The sequence below is a fragment of the Anas platyrhynchos genome, chromosome 1 (genome assembly GCF_047663525.1).
Source record: "Anas platyrhynchos isolate ZD024472 breed Pekin duck chromosome 1, IASCAAS_PekinDuck_T2T, whole genome shotgun sequence".
Taxonomy (NCBI): domain Eukaryota; kingdom Metazoa; phylum Chordata; class Aves; order Anseriformes; family Anatidae; genus Anas; species Anas platyrhynchos.
In genome coordinates, this window is record NC_092587.1 from 1,740,071 (window position 1) to 1,753,093 (window position 13,023).

Below are 13,023 nucleotides of genomic sequence, written 5' to 3' on the forward strand. Positions count from 1 at the left end.
GGACCGAGAGGAAACCTGTCCGTGACGTCACGGCACCTCAGGATAGCGCGGGGGGGGGAGGGGGCTCCAATAAGACCCCAAATTTGGGTGTTTTGGGGTTTTTTATCAGAAAAAAGGACATTTCTGGCATGTATGATGTCAAGGGAGCCCCCATCGCCCTCATCGTGAGGAAAAATGAAACGTTCCTGGCGTTTTTCTGAGGAAAAAGGGAATTTGGTGACTTTCCTTTTTTGAGGGAAAAGGAAACTTCAAGGTGTGTTTTTCTGAGGAAAAAGGGGTTTTCACTTTTATTTGTTCTTGAGGAAAAGGAAATTTTGAGGTATTTTTTTTTCTGAAGGAATGGTATTTTTTTCTTTCCTGAGGGAGAAGGAAATTTCCGGGTATATTTTCTGAGGAAAAAGGACTTTAAACATTTTTTTTTTTTTTTCTTCTCAAGGAAAGGGAAACTTCGAGGTATTTTTCCTGAGGGGGGAAAAAAAAATAAAATATTTTTAACTTTTAGATTTTTAACTTTCCTTTTTTCCTGAGGGAAAAGGAAATTTTGAGGTATCTTTTTTTTTTTTTTTTTTTCTGAGGAAAAAGGATTTTAAACTTTTTTTTTTTTTCTTGAGGAAAAGGAAAATTTGAGGTATTTTTTTCTGAGGAAAAAGGGCTTTTAACTTCTAGATTTTTAACCTTTATTTTTCCTTGAGGAAAAGGGAATTTCAAGGTCTTTTTTTCCTGAGGAAAAAAGCTTTTTAACTTAGATTTTTTTTAACTTTTATTTTTTCCTTGAAGAACAGAAAAGTTCAAGGTATTCTTCTGAGAGGAACAGGATTCCTTATTTTTATTTTTTCCTGAGGAAAAAAGTAAATTTGAAGGCATCTTTTTCCTGAGGAAAAGGGCTTATTATTATTATTTTTTTTCCTGAGGGAAAACGAACTTTCTGTGTTTTTTTTGTTTGTTTGTTTTCTGGGGGGAAAAGGAAATCCTGCTTTCCTTAATTTTTGTTCCTTTCCCTGGAGGAAAGGGAAGGTTTTGGTGTCCCTGCCAAAAGGCCCAGTCTCTGGTTTGGGTTGTTTTGGGTCGGTTTTGTTCCTTTTTCTGTGAGGAAAAAGGAACCTTGTGGGTTGCGCTCCTGAAGGAAAACAAAACTTCTGCTTTCCCTGAGGGAAATAGCTGGGAAACCTTGAGTATCCCTAAGGAAAAATGAAACTCCTGCATCCTATAAAAGCCCCAAATTCTGCTTTTTTCCCTCCGGGGTAGGGAGGAAACCTCAGCTCCCCCCCGGCAGCCATTTCCCTGAGCAAAACACCTCAGCGAGGAGCTGGGATATGGGTGGGGGGCTCTACCCCAGCACCCCCCATCCCTAACCCTGCCTTTCCCTGCTTCTTCCAGGTCCCCCAGAGATGACAGAAGAGCCTCGTCTCTTCAAGCTGGCCCAGCGAGGACAACTGGAGCTGCTGAAGGACGCCCTGCGAGGTGGGGACGCCGCCGGGCAGTGCTGCGGCCGCTCGGGGGACACGCTGCTGCACCTCGCCGCCCGCCACGGCCACCTCCACCTCCTGGCCTGGCTGCTGGAGGAGCTGGAGCTGGACATGGAGGTGGCCAACGGTGACTACAAGAGGCCCCTCCATGAAGCCGCCTCCGCTGGCCACGGGGAGTGCGTCTCCTACCTCCTGGCCAAGGGGGCTTGCGTGGATGCCTTGAAAAGGGGAGACTGGTAGGTGGGTGAGGCTGGAGCTGTGTCTGAACGGCTTTGGTTCGCCCAGGAAAGGTGGAGATCATCCAGAGGGCAAGGTGCACAAGGAGAAGCTCGGTTTGGAGGAGATTGAGGGCAGCTGGTTTGGTTTTTGGGCGGTCCTCTGTGGAGCCAGGAGTTGGACCTGATCATCCATGCGCATCTCATCCAAGTCGGGCTATTCCACGCTGCCAGGGGTGCAAATCGTGTGATTTAATTCCAGCCCTCTCACTGTTTTCCCCCATTTACCACTGAGGTTGTAAATTACTGCTTCCTTAGCAGATCTGATTCAAACAGATGCACACAAAAGCTTTTATTCTTCCCCCTCTCTCCCATTTGATGGGAATCAATGATACTAATTCACTTTTTTTATGTCCCTTTCCTCTGAAACTGTAATAACAACCACAAAGACTTTTTTTTTTAATTGTTTTATTTCCATTTCTTCATCTTGGGTCAAATTTGCTACTGATAAAACAACAGCCCATGACCCAAGAACCAGCTCATTCCTTCAGGGTTTTTTTTCTGCCTGCCTTGTGAGTAACACAGCATCAAAACGATGAGTGAATAAGCACTGGGAATAATAATTAAAAAAAAAAAAAACAAGGTCTGTTCCACAGGCGTGCGATGGGCCTGGCTAATAAAAATCACCACGTACCTGTCGGTTTCTCCTCCTGGGGAAAGAACTTTCTGCCTGCCACCTTGCAAAGGAAAGCAAACGCCTTTCTGAAGCTGAAGCAGCACGAACACAAAGGCGGGGTCCCAGAGCTCGCTAATTAGAGGCTGTGCCAGCATCGAGCTGACATCAGGGGGAGCAGAGGAAGGCAGGGATTTCACGAAATGCACGCGGACATTTCTGCAAGCCTGGCTTCCCGTGGTAGGCCTGCAGCTCTACCCCAGCATCAATGTGTCTGATCTCTTAAAAATCTCCCTAACTAGAGATTTCACCTCTTTTCTCACCACCTTATCTGGCCTTAAAATTGGAGCATTTATCCCGAGTTGAAGCCAAACCTGTCACTGCTTTTTAGGCTCTTTGTTCAGAGGGAGGAGTTTTCAGGCTGTTTTTCTGAATGGGGATTTTTTTTGATCCTGCTTTATTTTGTCTCTCAGCTGTTGTGTGGGGGTTAGTGAAGACAGGGTGGAGCATCTCGGTGCTGGAGGGCTTTTCCTCGTTTGTGGGGCTTTCTGCCCAACCTGTGCACACCCAGGTGATTAGGCAAAGTTTGTAAATAATTAAAATAGAGACCGCAGCTCACACCTGTGGCCGTTAAACCTTTATCGTTCCTGCCACCCTGCTGGTTAGATAACGTGGCAGTTGAGGAAAACATCTTGGTGCTAGTGAGGCCGGTGGAATTAGTCACTGAAATAGGGTCAAACACAGGAGGTGTGGGCTCAGCACCGCGAGTAACTCACGCTTTGCCTTTGGAGTAAACCTTCAGCCACCACCCACCTCCTTGGTCCCCTGGAGGAGGTGCAGACCCCACAACCTCATTATTTTCCCTCGGGGGAGCTCCCCAGAGGACAGCTAGGATTGACTACAGGTGCTTCAAACAGCTTCAAAGCATCTTTTTTTGTTGGAACAAAAGCCACCAGGCTCATAGAGCGCTCTCTCTCCCTTTTTAATCCCCTCTCCTCTCGTTTAGGACTCCCTTAATGATGGCCTGCACCAGGCAGAACCTGGAGGTGATCAAAGACCTCGTGGAGCACGGAGCCAACCCGCTGTTGAAGAACAAGGACGGCTGGAACTGCTTCCACATCGCCAGCCGGGAGGGCCACGGGCAGGTCTTGAGCTACCTGCTGGCCGCCTCCCCGAGCAGCTGGGACACGGAGAGCACGACCAGGAGAACTCCTCTGCACACAGCAGGTGAGGGGAGGGAATGGGTTGGAGAACACAAAGCTGCTCTTATTTCCATCCCTGTTTAGCACTGGGAAGCAGAGAGAGCATGTCTTGGTGCAAAAAGATGGAGAAATGGTAAAATTACCGATGGTAAATGGAGGTGAGGTTAATGGTGGGCTCTGGGTGCTCACTGCTCTGAGCTTCTGTTGTCTAGTAGCGCCCTGCTACGTCCGTGCAGGGTTTCACCTCGGGACAGATGCTCATTTTAGCTGCTTTGAGATATATAAATAGCAGGAATAATTAAGCTGAAGGTTTCTTAACGATGTGGCAGAGCTCGTGAGGTTCCAGGCTCGTGAAATTTGTGACGTTCATGAGGCTCACGGGTCCTCGATTCCCATTCCACTGCCTTTTGCTTGTCCCCAAAGTTTTTATGGTAAATAACAGCTCTGGTACCTTGGGAGGGCTGCATCCAGGCCAGGAGCATTTTGTGGCCACCCTCCCTCCGTGACAGACCTTTTGGATTTGGTTTGTGGCTTCCTGCCTCGTCTGGTCCATCACAATCTGAGCTCAGGGGCAGCGCTGCTCGAAGCCGGGGCTGCCTAAATTCATCTCCCAAGGACTGAAACAAGGATTGACTCTCCGCAAAGACCCCAGGTAGGGCGAGGAGCCCCCTGCTGTGCTGTAATTAATCCACTGGGGGTACGTTGCCCTTTGCTTGTCGTTCCCATTCCATCTCCAGCCCTCCGCAGCCACACGGCGGTGACAATCCCAGCCCTCGGGCACCGGCTGCACCTTTAGTCCTTGGGTTCAACCCAGGCATGAAAAACGGCTGGTTTGTCATCTGATGTTTTGTGCAGGGTGATAAAGAGCAGCTTGGCTGAAGGAGAAATAAGAAATCCTCGCTTTATCTGCGTTTTCCCTCTCCCTGCTCCATCCCAAGCCCTCTGTCTCCATGCCTGCAGCACCAGGCCGGGCGCACGGCCCCCCTCCGCCCTATTTCTTGGGCTGGGGATTTGGGGCTGGGATCGGGAGCAGGCTGAGGAGCCTCCTGGGGAACACCCGGAGCTTCAAGTCCTTCCTGCTCGCAGCATTTAGGCCGTGGGGGTGCAGGGGGCGGCGGTGTGATGCCACCTGGAGGTATCTCCACCCCTCTGCTTGACTTTCCCCAGGATTTGCAGGATTTGGGTCGCTTTCCAGTCACCTTTAGCCCCTGAACCATCCTTTAATGGAGCAGTGGGAAGGGCTGGAGCTCCTCAAACCTCTGCCCTCAGCTTAATTTTAACCCGGGATCATTCTGGAGGCTGCACAGCCCAGGAGAGGGCACGGACAAGGGCCGGAGGCGATGCTGGAGCTGCCAGGGGAAATCACGTCAGCCCCTCTGTGAATTTCCATCCCCGGGTGTGGAGATGAGCGTGTTAACCCGTGACCAGTCCAGCTGGCTTCCTGGCACGCTTCTCCCTGCCTAGATGCCGGGTCATTTTCTCCCCAATTTTTCCCTCTGCTTGATTCCTCGGGCTTTGCTGCTTCATATATCCGTAGCCTGAGGCAAGAGAGTGGGGGAGATGTGACGAGAGGAAGCGGAGTGCTGCTGGATCCCAGCACTGCAGCTTTTTTCTCCTCTCTGTTGCTACTAAAGGATGTAATCGTGTCGCTTGGGTGGCTTTTGTTTTATTTTGTTTTTTTTTTTCTTTTTTTCCTGACAGCTTGGGTGTTTTAAAACCTCCATTTCAGAAATCCTTTTCACAGTGCAGCTCTGCTGAGATCAGGGAGGATGGGAACCCTCTCCGGGCTCCCGAGGAGCATCTCTTGTGCTGCCACATCTGAAGGTTACTGCTGCGAGCACGCGTTTGCCAGGGGCTCTTCCTCTGTTGCATCGAGTAAATCACCTGATGTTGCAGCTCTGAGCTTGGCTGGATTATTTTTTCCCCTGCAATTTATTTCATTTGTTTTGCAAAACGACCTGCAGGGGAAAAAAAAAAAAAAGAAAAAAAAATTAATGCTGCCCGTTCATTGCTATAATATGATTTTATTTTTTTAAAAAAGAGGAAGATTTCAGCGTGTGATGCTCAGATCCTCCCCCACCGTTGTTGTTTCTCCTCCGAGCTGCGGTCTCGCCGAGGATGCTTCATTAGGATGACGAGATGGGAGCGATGGGGAGCCTGAGGGGCTGAGGAGAGGGGGGGTGGGCAAAGCCATGGGGCTGTTCGGCAGCTCCCGGCTTTGTGTTCTCTCTGCTTCTCCCAGATTTCGCTTCAGGGATTAACGAACCCTTAGCGAGAAACGATCTTTGTGTCAGCTTAATTACACGTGGGCTCTCACGCGGGCAGTCTGCAGGTGGAGGCAGACAGCGCTTTTATGCCTGCCTTTTCCCTGCTTCGTTTCCCTGTTCCCTATCGGAACAGGGGAAAGAGAGGCTGGAGCCCTGGAGGCGATGCTTTAATTACAAACAGAAATCTGCAGCTTTCCCCATGAAGCCTCCTGGACCTCCTCCCTGCACCATGAAGGGTCAGAAACGTGATGATATTCCCCCGTAGGCAGCCGGTGGCGTGAAAACACACATCACCAGCAGTTCCTCTCTCTTTTGCAGCGATGCACGGCTGTCGGGACGCAGTGGAGCTGCTCCTGGAGCGGTAAGCGGCCTTCCTCCAGCTCTGAAGGAAGCTCTGCCTCTCCTCTCTTCCCCTGCCTGCCTTCCAGTGCCAGCCACCCGGCCACAAAGAGCGTTTCTGCACTCGAAGCCCAGCTGCACAGCTGCTCCCCAGGCTGTCTCCGTTTCCTCCTGGGTTTTTCACGGCTGCTGCCGGGTCTTTCCGCCGAGCCTGCTCCCTGGCGGGGCTCAGACAGCCTCAGACCTCGTGGTGACATAAAGCCCTGCTTACATAACTCAGCTCTTCCTCCCTGCTGATTCATTCCCGTTGCCTCCAACGTGTCCGAGGCCCTGCGTTAAGAGAAAAGCTTCCTGGCAGCTCGCTCCGGGCGTGCAGCTCCTCCAGGCTTTATTTCCAGGCTGTGGCTCCTGGGAGACTGCCGTGGAGTGGCTTTAAACGAGCCCGTGCCCCACTCCTCCTGAGCCTGGTGCTTTCCTAACCCAATTTGCCTGCTGCCAGAGCTGGAGCAGCTTTCCCTGAGCATCGCAGCTCCCGTTAGCCTACTCATCCTAGCCTGGGTAATTCATGTTTGTGCTTGGCCCAGCATCAACGTAGCCCTGCGATTCGAGCCAGGCTTTCCATTTTAATTCACTCCTCTCTCATTTCAGCAGAGCTCTAACCTCGGTGAGACCTGCAGGCTTTGATTTTGATTTTTTTTTGTGTGTGTGGCACTGCTTTGTGAGGTTTTCCCCTCTGCCAGCACGAGGTCTGTGCACACCTTGCTCCTCCCAGAACCATCTGTTCGGGGAAATGGAAATGATCCGCAGAGCCCGAGCGAGCTGCAGCAGCTGAGTACCAGGTCTCTGAGCCCCCAAATCCCCTGCAGGCCCGTGCCCCGGGCTGTAAAACACCGAGAAAGGTTTATGCGTGGCCTTTGGGGTGGCTTTTTGTCTTTTTCTGGTGCTCTGCTGCCCCGCCAACACGAAGCACCTGGGCCAGGACGGGTTTTAGAACCACTGCTGATTCTGCCCTCGCTTTTGCCTTCTCTCCCAGGTGCAGGTACGAGCCGGACAGCAGGGACAATTGTGGAGTCACTCCCTTCATGGACGCTCTCCAGCACGGGCACGTCGACATTGCCCGGCTGCTCCTGGAAAAACACGGGGTAAGTGCCAAAAAACCTCGCCTCCCTCCTCCAGGAGGAGCTGAAGCTGCCAGGACAGGCAGGCAGCTCGTAACCAAATCCTAACAAACCGATTCAGGCAAATTCCCGTGGAGGTGAATGCCTCTCCTTTGCACAAGCTCCATTGGTTCTTGGACCAGAACAGCAAAGAGCAGACCAGGAGCACAATTTCCAAGAGAAGGGAACGTGGAAACACGTTTTCCAAAGTCATAAAGTGGTAGACGTGAGCCCCGTGCATCAACACAGAGCAGCAGAGACATCTTGATGCCCAGGTTGTGTTTGAGTGTGTAACTAGGTGTTAATTTCAGGAGACGTTTTGGCCCTCATCTTCTCTCCTGTGGTCCTTACAGGACAAAGCGTTTGCTTACATTTTTAGTCTCACACTTTAGACACCGAAGATGGAATAGATGATTTGATTTCCTCGTTCCGGAGCCCTGGCTCACAGCCACGGAGCCGGTGCTGGAAGCACTAATGGCAGCATAAAATGGCACTAAAACTTTCTAGGTTTTATAAAAACCTCGAGTCATGCCGAGAGGCTGGAAGATAGCCTCTAAGATGAGCTCGCCGGGTATCACTTCTGTTACCTGTCTTGGGTTTGTGTCTTTGTGGCTGCGTTCAGAGACTTGTGGAAGAGATTTCACGAGGTTCTCCACCCTTCTCCCTCCCTCTACCTGTGTCCAAATTCTCCTCCGCCACCACGGAGGCTGGAGATGGGTCATTTCGTGCTGCTTTAATGAACTGAAACCCAACGGATGTGCTTTAACTGAAGAGAGTCACCAGATCTGAGACTGGTAACTCTCCCTGAAGGTTTACCCAGGCTGTTCATCGCTTCCTTCTCCTCCTCCCCTCTCTTTCAGGCTTGTCCCACAGCCGTGGATGCTCTGGGAGCTCAGGCTCTGCACCGGGCGGCCGTCACGGCGCAGGACGGAGCCATTCGGTTCCTGGTGGCTGAGCTGGGCGTCGGGGTCAACGAGAGAGCAACAGCCCTGCAGCTCACGGCCCTGCACTACGCAGCCAAGGTCAGTCTCCTCTCCTCCTTCTTCCTCTGCACGGTCTTCACCACTCAATGCACTACCAAAAACAGGCCAGTTTAGGTGTTTCCACTGATGGAGGATTCACGTTACTGCCTCATTCTCTGTCACAGGCTGCTCCTGGCCACTCCCGTGCCCTGTTTGATGTTTTTTAGACCCTCAGTGAGCGTGGCCAGCTGTCCCTACAGATGTCTGAGCTGTTTTTTCACCACAAATCCTGCTGGTGACTGCGCTGAGGGCTGGCAAACCATCCCTCCTGGCACGTGCAGTGGAGCAGAGGCGGGTGGCACCAGGGCACGGTTCCCTTTGCCACTTGACCCACATCTCTGGTGAGAGTTACTCTTCCAATCTGTCCCCTTTGGACCAAAATGTGGTGCTTGGAAGGAGTCCACCCTGCTCATTAATGGGAGCTGGAGGTGTGAACAGCTCACGGGAGAGGAGAGCTCTTCACCAGCGTCTTCTCCCTCGCAGGAGTGGATGAAACACTGCTCAGATTTTTTCTCCTCTTCCTTCAGTCCCACTAATTTGGGTCCTGGGGGCTCGGAAGCTGGACTCTGTGCCAGCAGCTTGCTGTGCAGAGAGAAAAAAAAAGGGCTGATGAGCTGAGAGCCAGCACCTGTTTGTCCCCGGAGGTCAAATTCACTCTGCCCATGGCCAGATGTGAGAAAAGAGGTGTGGAGAGGAGGAGGGAGCTCTCGGTGCTTATCAGTGTCCTTCACACTGGAGCTGTTTTTGAATTCCAGTCGGAGCTGTTTGAGTTTTCGCCTCCTCTTGTCTCGTGCCCGTGCAAGGAGCTTGGCTGTGGGTCCCGCAATGCTCCCAGGGGATCGGAGGGGATCCCAAAATCCTCCCTGCTGACTGAGAATCCCCCCGGCTGCTCTCTGCCTGAGCTGAGGGGAGGCACAAACCTCCCTGCTCAGCCTCAGGCACGTTAAAACCTCACCAGCCCTAACGTGCAGCACTCAGGGGTCTGTAGTGGGAACGAAGCAGCGTCCCCGTGCCTCGATCCTACAAAAGCATCAATGGCACTTACCGCCAGGGCTGGCAACAGCATTCTCCTCCAGCAGGCCCCAGCCGGGGCGTTTGCTGGCTCCCACAAAGGAAACCTTTCTCCCAGCTTCCCCTCCTCATGCTCCGAGCGACCACGCTGAAAGCCCTTCTGGTTGCCAAGGGTACGTTTAACAGCGAGGCTTTTTTTGGGGACTGTAACGTGCCTTGGAGAAGCTCCCAGCTCTGTTTTGGGGAGAAACCGATGGGTTTCTCTCCCTTCCCGAGGCTCGGTGTCACTTCGTATTTACGGCGTCGTTTGTTTGGCTGGCGGGGTTTCTTTTTTTTCCTCCCTTTTTCTTATTCCTTCGCATTTATAAATACACGACAACGCTTTCTGCTCCGTTTGCTGCCAAGGCTGCGGCGGCTGAAGCAGCGCCCGGCTCCAGAGGGGGGTGCGCATGGGAGCCTCGAGCAGGGGGGCAAGGAGATCCTACAACAATGGGGGAAGGAGCGGATGGGGAGCTAAAAATACGGGCTTTCCATTCTCACACCATGTGATAAAGGCTAATTCATTGCATCGAAGAAGGAATCACAAAATAAGGCACATTATTTAGAGGGAGAGGGTTTATTTCAGGAAGGGTGTGAGGGCTGTATCGTGTTTTCCCCCTGAAGCTTTTAAATTCAGCGACTGGCAGAAAAAAAGAGGGGACACGGTGGGTCCCGTCAACAAAGCACGCAGCTCGATGCTGACATTTCCTCCTCTTAACTCTCAATTAGTAAAGTTAAGTCAGGGCTCCGCAGCCAGCTGAAGTTAAAAGCAGTTTAATTACGTTACTGGAGGGGAGGAGAGGAAAAGGTGGGATCGGCTGACAAATTAGGGCACTAATTTGCTATTAAGGAACATCTTTAGGTCTTGTCATGGGGTAATTTGTGCGTTAACTCCTCTGTAGCCACCGGCAGAGGGAAAACCTTTTGGGGACACAATCCTCCTCCCAGGCCCGGGCTGTAACATCACCAAATGACACAGCCCTGCGCCGTAGCAGGATTTTAAGCACCGTTGGTCTTAATTCACCGCTTTTAATTCCAAAATCACGTTCAAAGTTTGCTCCTGGGATGCCTCTGGGTCAAAACTACTAGCCAGGGAGCGCGTGGATCCGCTGAGCAAGGGCTGGCGGTGCCGGACCGATAACCCCTTGTGCTCCCCCCTGCAGGAAGGACACACGGACACCATCCGGACGCTGCTGTCCCTCGGTGCCGACCTCGAGGCGAAGGACGGGAAGGGTCGCTCCGGTAAGCTGCGTGCTCACCCCCCCTGCATCACAGCACGAGGAACTCCAGAGCTCAGCGGGGCTGCCAGCTGCGTGTATGCAAATGGCTCTTGGTGCAGCCTGACATGTCAAAAACCCTTTTTTAAATTTTTTTTTCTTTTTTTTTCAAAAAGGCTCTCGTTTGCCGGCCTTTCTGATGTCTAACCGTGTGTTTGAGCCTGCTGTGTTGGGGCCTTCCCCTTACAGGAAGAAATTACAACACTCATCTGGGCTTCTCTCTGCCCGGCTGCTTATTTTGCATGAAGCTCTGATCTCTCTGATACCTCTGATATCTCCGAATATCAGTCAAAAATCAAAATTCAGTCAAAACGAGGCAGTTCAGGGCTGATATTTTCAGCCAAATATCATCACCCGATTTCTTCAGCTTGATCAAAGTGCCTGGGAATGGGTCGTGAGCAAATAGTAGCGGAGCTCGAAGGTAAATACAGTTGCTATAGCGATGCAGCGAGCTGGCATTCCCGTGGTGAGACGATGAGGTATCTCTTGCATCAGCATCTCTCTCAAAAAAAAAAGAAAAAAAAAAAGTGTATACACACGGTTTCGGCCATTGCCAAAATTGGCAACTTCCCCAGCCTTCAGTTTGGTTAACAACACGCCTCGGTGGTGAGCGGGAGCAGCCTTGCATCTCTCCCTCCACCCCCTCAGAGTAAATTTGAGCTTTTCTGGCCTCCCTCCGCCCCCTCAGAGCGTAAATTGGAGCTCTGCAGCGGGTCCTGACCCCCCTCAGCATCACAATTTTGCCCCTGAGCAGGATTAGGCCCGGAGAACAAGGCTGGAACACACGCACGAGGTCATTTCCCTCCCTGCTCGCCTCCAAACTGAATTTGGTGGCCTCTCGGTTCCTCCTTGACATCTTTTTTTCCCCCCAACAGCCCTACACGCGGCGTGTGGCGGGCAGCACGCGGCCGCCGCGCGGATCCTGCTCGGCGCCGGGCTGCGGGACGGCCCGGATGGCGCGGGCACCTTGGCACGGCAGCTGGCGAGGAAGCCCGAAATCATCCAGGTTTTCCAAGAAAAAGATGTCAGCGCGTGAGGAGAAAAAGAAAAAGGAAGAAAAGAGAAGGAAAACCCTTTAATTTCAGCGTGGTTCGTTAGCTGTCGCTTAATGACGGCTCTGATGGTGGGATTTTTGGCCAAGGGGTGAGCAGAGAAACCACTCCTGGACATCCTGAAGGACAAGATCACAGCTGGGTCATTTTTACATCCCTTAGGGATGTGTTCTCTGCAAACCTGTTGCGCTGCTGTAAGTGATCAGAGGGAAAAAAGAGGTAAAAAGAGGGAAAAAAGAGGGGAAAAAGAGATAAAAAGAGGGAAAAAAGAGGGGAAAAAGAGGGAAAAGGAGGGATTTGTTATTCCAATTCCTCCTGCTGCTTCCCACCAGCAAGGAAACAACCTTTCTCTTTGAAAGACAAAAGGAAATGGCTTCAGATTTAATGTAGCCACTGAGTTTTAGTCTGGAACACACAAAAATAGGAGCTACTGTAGCTGCTGGGCTCGTTTGTATCTACCTGGACTTCAAAACTGGGTTTTGTAGGGAAACAAAGCTTGCGCGGGATGTCAACATGTAACAAGGGATTGTATCGGCAGCTCCGCTGCCAGCAGGTGATGAAGCGGCTCTAAAAAATAAAAATAAAGCTGGCCTGGGTGAGAAAAATCGCTTTTACAGGAAAAAAATGTCACAGGGGGCTGGGAGGAGGGGGAGAAGCAGAGCTCGGGGCTGTCCCAAGGCTTTTTGGGGCACGTCTTGGGGCCAGCCTTTCCCTGGTGTTTTTCTCTGAAATGAAGATTTTTCACCCCATAAAAAAACCCACTTTAAGGGTGTGCTGCGCAGGGGCAAAGAGGACAAAACCCCTCAAAATGCCTCAAACCCGCCCAAACTTCCCCAAAACTCCTGCTCCACGTGCTGAGACCCTACAGCAGCTGTAGGGCAGGGCTGCGCCCTGGGGGAGCTCCAGGGGAGGAGAAAGGGGGGACCTATGGGGTCGACAAGTGTGCAAGGCCCTTGCACGGGTGCTTCTGAGTGTGCACATGCCTTGCACGGGGGCTGCTGAGTGTGCAAGGCAGTTGCACGGGGGCTGCTGTGTGTGCAAGGCCCTTGCACAAGGGCTGCTGCGTGTGCACGTGCCTTGCACGAGGGCTGCTGCGTGTGCACGTGCCTTGCACGAGGGCTGCTGAGTGTGCAAGGCCCTTGCACAGGGGCTGCTAAGTGTGCAAGGGCCTTGCACAAGGGTTGCTGAGTGTGCAAGGCCCTTGCACAGGAACTGGTGAGTGTGCACGTGCCTTGCACGAGGGCCATTGGGTGTGCACACGCCTTGCACACGCACGTGCCCCTTGCACGCGCGCCTTGCACGC

The 13,023-nt window shown here is 52.0% G+C and overlaps 1 protein-coding gene across 5 annotated transcripts; it reads left to right on the forward strand.

Moving 5' to 3' along the window:
* Position 1: 1 nt before the first annotated feature.
* Positions 2 to 12,329, forward strand: ANKRD16 (ankyrin repeat domain 16). 5 transcript variants are annotated; one of them, XM_072039657.1, is made up of 10 exons: positions 2 to 164; positions 197 to 253; positions 1,378 to 1,702; positions 3,361 to 3,581; positions 6,142 to 6,184; positions 7,196 to 7,304; positions 8,180 to 8,341; positions 10,555 to 10,633; positions 11,544 to 11,939; positions 11,972 to 12,329. In XM_072039657.1, the coding sequence occupies exons 3-9, from the start codon at positions 1,389 to 1,391 to the stop codon at positions 11,702 to 11,704; spliced, it is 1,089 nt and encodes a 362-aa protein (XP_071895758.1). In that variant the 5' UTR covers positions 2 to 164; positions 197 to 253; positions 1,378 to 1,388; the 3' UTR covers positions 11,705 to 11,939; positions 11,972 to 12,329. The 5 variants fall into 5 exon arrangements, with proteins under 5 accessions (XP_071895758.1, XP_071895673.1, XP_071895716.1 ...); XM_072039572.1 differs by having other exon boundaries at positions 2 to 253; positions 11,993 to 12,329; XM_072039615.1 differs by having other exon boundaries at positions 2 to 253; positions 11,982 to 11,993.
* Positions 12,330 to 13,023: the final 694 nt, after the last annotated feature.

What these genes read in the sequence shown, in the direction of transcription:
- ANKRD16 (XM_072039572.1), top strand. Translation starts at nt 1,389, where the DNA reads ATGACAGAAGAGCCTCGTCTCTTCAAGCTGGCCCAGCGAGGACAACTG. An exon ending in CCCTGCACTACGCAGCCAAG is followed by an intron (nt 8,342 to 10,554) that starts GTCAGTCTCCTC and finishes TCCCCCCTGCAG; the next exon opens with GAAGGACACACGGACACCAT. An exon ending in GGACGGGAAGGGTCGCTCCG is followed by an intron (nt 10,634 to 11,543) that starts GTAAGCTGCGTG and finishes TCCCCCCAACAG; the next exon opens with CCCTACACGCGGCGTGTGGC.